Below are 4,014 nucleotides of genomic sequence, written 5' to 3'. Positions count from 1 at the left end.
GAAAGAGTCTTTCCATAGCATGAGAAATGGTAATAAAAATGTACTCCACGGAATTCACAAATGTGGTCTACCTTTTTGGTGAACAGTGCTTGATCAAAGCGGTGAATGCTCAAGACGAGCCCAAAGCAGTACACATAGATGGTAAAATTCAAGTGTAACAATGAGGGACTCAGCAAGTAGGATAATAAAAAAGTATAGTTAATCGACTATGCAGTGTAATTGTTCTAAATAAAATATGTTAAAGTAATTTTTGGAAAGCACGGATTCCCTTCCCCTCTTCTTGTAAGCAAAAGCATTAATTTTCATTACTCATGTGTTCCCATTTGACTTTTTACAAATAAGAGCAGCGCCTTATGCATGTTGTGAGCAATTAAATTTAAGTTTAAAGTTAACCTTTATTTTTAATTACTATATATTGCTAAGAAATAACTATTCTGTTTATTAATACATGTTTTTTAATTTACAGGAAAACATCTTTATGTATGGAGGCAGAATTGAAACAAATGATGGCAATGTTACAGATGAATTATGGGTTTTTAACATACGTAGTCAGTCATGGAGTACAAAAACTCCTACTATTATTGGACATGGTCAGCAGTATGCTGTGGAGGGACATTCAGCACATATTATGGAGTTGGATAGTAGAGATGTTGTCATGATCATAATCTTCGGATATTCTGCAATATATGGTTATTCAAGCAGCATACAGGAATACCATATCTGTGAGTTATTCTGATATATACTCTTTTTTATTAGTTGAGAATATTTTTATCTTGAATAAAATATTCTTATGAATTTAGTCAAAGTGATTAGTTTTTTGAATTCAGAATTATAAGCCAAGAACTAATACTTTTTAATATAAACTTTTTGGTGTTTTGTGTTGGATTTTGTCTTTTAATGTTTATCTTCTTACCCAAATTTGGAGAAATGTTACCCAGTAGTCACATTTTCCAAGGATTGAGAATATTTTTAAATATGAGAAATTCCAGTAGGTGGTGCTGTTTCTTTGGGTTTTACTTCTGGACAAGAGCTAAAACTAATCCACTCTCTTTAGTACGCATTCCACGATTTCAGGATTTTTCATTTTTCAGGGTTCTCTACCTAATCTTGTGGCAATATCTCTGTGTATGTATCACTCTTTTAAAGTAAGCTTCCTGAGGATAGTCTATTGGCTTCTATAAGAGATTATTATCTGGTGTGTGAAAGTGACTGGAGCAATCTACATATGACTTTCTGTACCGCTTTTAAATACTCTTCTTTGTTTTTCTGGTACTTTATTATTTTTAAAAGTTCTTTGTGAAATTTTCAAATAGTTGGAAGTTTTTTTTGTTTAAATTTGTCGATAAATGCACACACACCCACACACCCACACACACCCCCATTGTCTCTGCTTAGGTTTAATAACATACTCCATTTCTGGCTTCGGCCAGTGTTGTCAACTCAAGTTCTTTGCTTTTCTTTTCTCCCTGCCTCACCTTGATTCTCCCCGCCCCCCCTACTTCCACCCCTGACCTATGGATATTACCATTTCCCCTTAAGAACTGGATCTCTGAAGGTGGGTCGTCTCCTCCTACACGCGTGCACCCGGGGCCTGGGGCACCCGGGGTGTGGTCTGTGGCTCTACCTGGGAACCCAGGACCTTCTGCATGTAAAGCAGATGAGCTAACCACTACACTATGGAGCCACCTCAAGTTCTTTGCTTTTCTGTGTATATTCAACTATACACAACCTTTTAGAGTCCTCGTGCAGTTTCAATGAGAACACTCAGGTGCAGATCACTATTAGCAGCACGTGTACGCAGAGTGAGACCCCCCTTCTAAAGACCCCCCTGTTTCTTCTGCACTCTTTTCAAGTGATCTGTGTTCTTTTCCAGATTCCCAGTAAGCTGGGCTGACAGTGGGATATGTATCCTTCTTCCTTCTTCTTGCCATTTCCACTCCGTTTTCACTCCTTCCTCCTTTGACTCATTCAGCTCTCAGTCGTATGTCATCAGACTGTACCACCTGTTTTTTCTTCTTGTCTTCTGTTGCTTCCCAGATCACTGTTTTATTCCTTGAAAGTAACAAATGAACAAGACACAGAAACAAACAAAACTCATAGACACAGACAACAGTCTAGTGGTTACCAGAAGGAAAGCGGGGTAGGCGGAGTTAGAAAAGAGTAAAGGGGGTCAAATGGATGGTGACGGAAGGAGATTTGACTTTGGGTGGTGAACATACAATGCAATGTCCAGATGATATAGAATTTTACACTTGAAACCTATATAATTTTATTAACCAATGTCACCCTAATAAATTAGAAAAAAAAAAAAAGAAATGAAAGAACAAAAGAAAGAATATAGCTTCTGGCTCACTGTCACCCTGTCCCATATACATTAGCCAAATATTTTTATGACTTCAGAATCCACTTAAATAATTCTTTTAATACTTGGCCTCTCAATTTCTCGATCTCTATTTCAAAGAACTTGTTTTCTATTCTAATTGAGTTTCTCTCTCCCTTATCATACCTGCAAAGAATTCCGTAATGTCCATTTCAAATATCTTACTCTTCATGTACCACTGATCTTTCCAGCTTACCCCTTCTGGTACCCAAACATTGAGAATTCTTTAACCTTATGAGAGGCTTTAGTTCAGGCCTCTTTTCAGTTTTTCACCATCTCTTACTCCCTCTTGCCCATACTTCTAAACATACCAAGATTTAAGTTCATGATCACCAGTCTCTCTTCCAACTCTTTATAATGACTATTTCATATATTTTCCTCTTTCTTCAAACTTCTAGTATTTCCTTCTTCATCATAACTCTCACCTGATGAACTTATCATTTTTATCGAGAAAATAGAAGTGATCTAAAGAGAATTTCTGCTGGGGGGGGGGGACCAAGTGTAATGGTTAATAAGTAATTCTGCATTGAATAAACCTGCTTACATGCATTATTGTTATAACAAACTCATAATAGAATAGAAAGCAATATGATTGTCGTTCTAATTTTTCAGATAGGCCTCAGTTGTTTAAGCAAGAGTTTCTATGTAAAAAGATTTTTATTTTTTGATTTTGTTATTAATTTTTGTATTATATAATGTTCAGGGAACGTCGTAGGTATTACTTCTACATTTTGTAATTTATCGAAATTTCTTTTATGGCCTAATTTTCATAAATATCCTATAGGCACTTGAAAAGGAAGTAAATCTTATAATTTTAAAGTACGGTGTTTGATATATGTAAAATCTACTTTATTAGTTACACTGTTTGGGTGTCTTCTATTCCTTATTAACCTTTTTTGTAGTTGATCTATCATGCTCTGAAAATTAAACTCTAAAAATGTTAGTTTATTTTTGCCCATTATGTATTCTAGAATTTATGCTTTATGGTAAAGTTGCTATTATGGGTATTTTTAACTGTTCCATTTTTTAAAGTGCTTTTGTTTCATGGTTTTTGACCTGATTTCTATTTTGTCTGATATTGATAGTGTGGCTCTTTTTTTAGGGGGCGGGTAGGAGAGGGGTCCATCTTTTCCTGGTATCTTTTCCCCATGAATAGTTTTGTCCATCCCGTTATTGTTAATCTTTCAGAATCACTTTAAATATGTCTCTTCTGTACGAGGGACAGTTGGATTTTGCTGTGTGATCTCATCTGGTTTCTGTACATTTTCTTTACATGTTTTATATTTTTAAGAGCTCCCCTGTTGTCTTCTCACGTTCCAGGGAGAGCGAGGCCCATTTTTTTTTTCTTTGTGGGAATGAGCGTGCCGATTTTGAGAGCTGCCACCATTAGGCTCTCTCTGTGCTCCTTGCTTCTGGTTTTCCTCTCTGCCTCCTCGTGGGTCCTCTCCCTGGCTCTCTCGGTTTTACTTGCCTTTTGCCCGTTCACCTGATTTGGAGTTTGTGGGGCTTTTTTCATTCTTAGTATCTCTGGAGATTTAATTTTCATTTTCTTTCACTTTTTTCCCCACCATGTTTTCTTGTTATTTTATATGTCTTCTCCGAGGTGAATGGGAAGATTCAGAATTAAACTATCG

The 4,014-nt window shown here is 36.2% G+C and overlaps 1 protein-coding gene across 3 annotated transcripts in view; it reads left to right on the top strand.

The window, feature by feature from the left end:
• ATRNL1 (attractin like 1) overlaps positions 1 to 4,014 on the top strand; it is a 572,934-nt gene that overhangs the window by 28,060 nt on the left and 540,860 nt on the right. For 2 of the 3 annotated variants that reach the window (XM_023530111.1, XM_023530112.1), the window contains exon 1: positions 445 to 722. The exons of the other annotated variant lie outside the window; for it this stretch is intronic. In XM_023530111.1, coding sequence (XP_023385879.1) covers positions 449 to 722 — 274 coding nt within the window. In that variant the 5' untranslated portion in view covers positions 445 to 448. Of the gene's footprint in view, positions 1 to 444; positions 723 to 4,014 lie in introns of those variants that run through there. 3 annotated transcript variants of the gene reach the window in all.

This window comes from Pteropus vampyrus, unplaced genomic scaffold (assembly GCF_000151845.1).
Source record: "Pteropus vampyrus isolate Shadow unplaced genomic scaffold, Pvam_2.0 Scaffold46, whole genome shotgun sequence".
In the NCBI taxonomy this organism is placed as follows: Eukaryota; Metazoa; Chordata; class Mammalia; order Chiroptera; family Pteropodidae; genus Pteropus; species Pteropus vampyrus.
Note: the sequence above shows the minus strand (reverse complement) of the source record. Positions and strands in the feature narration are given on the sequence as shown.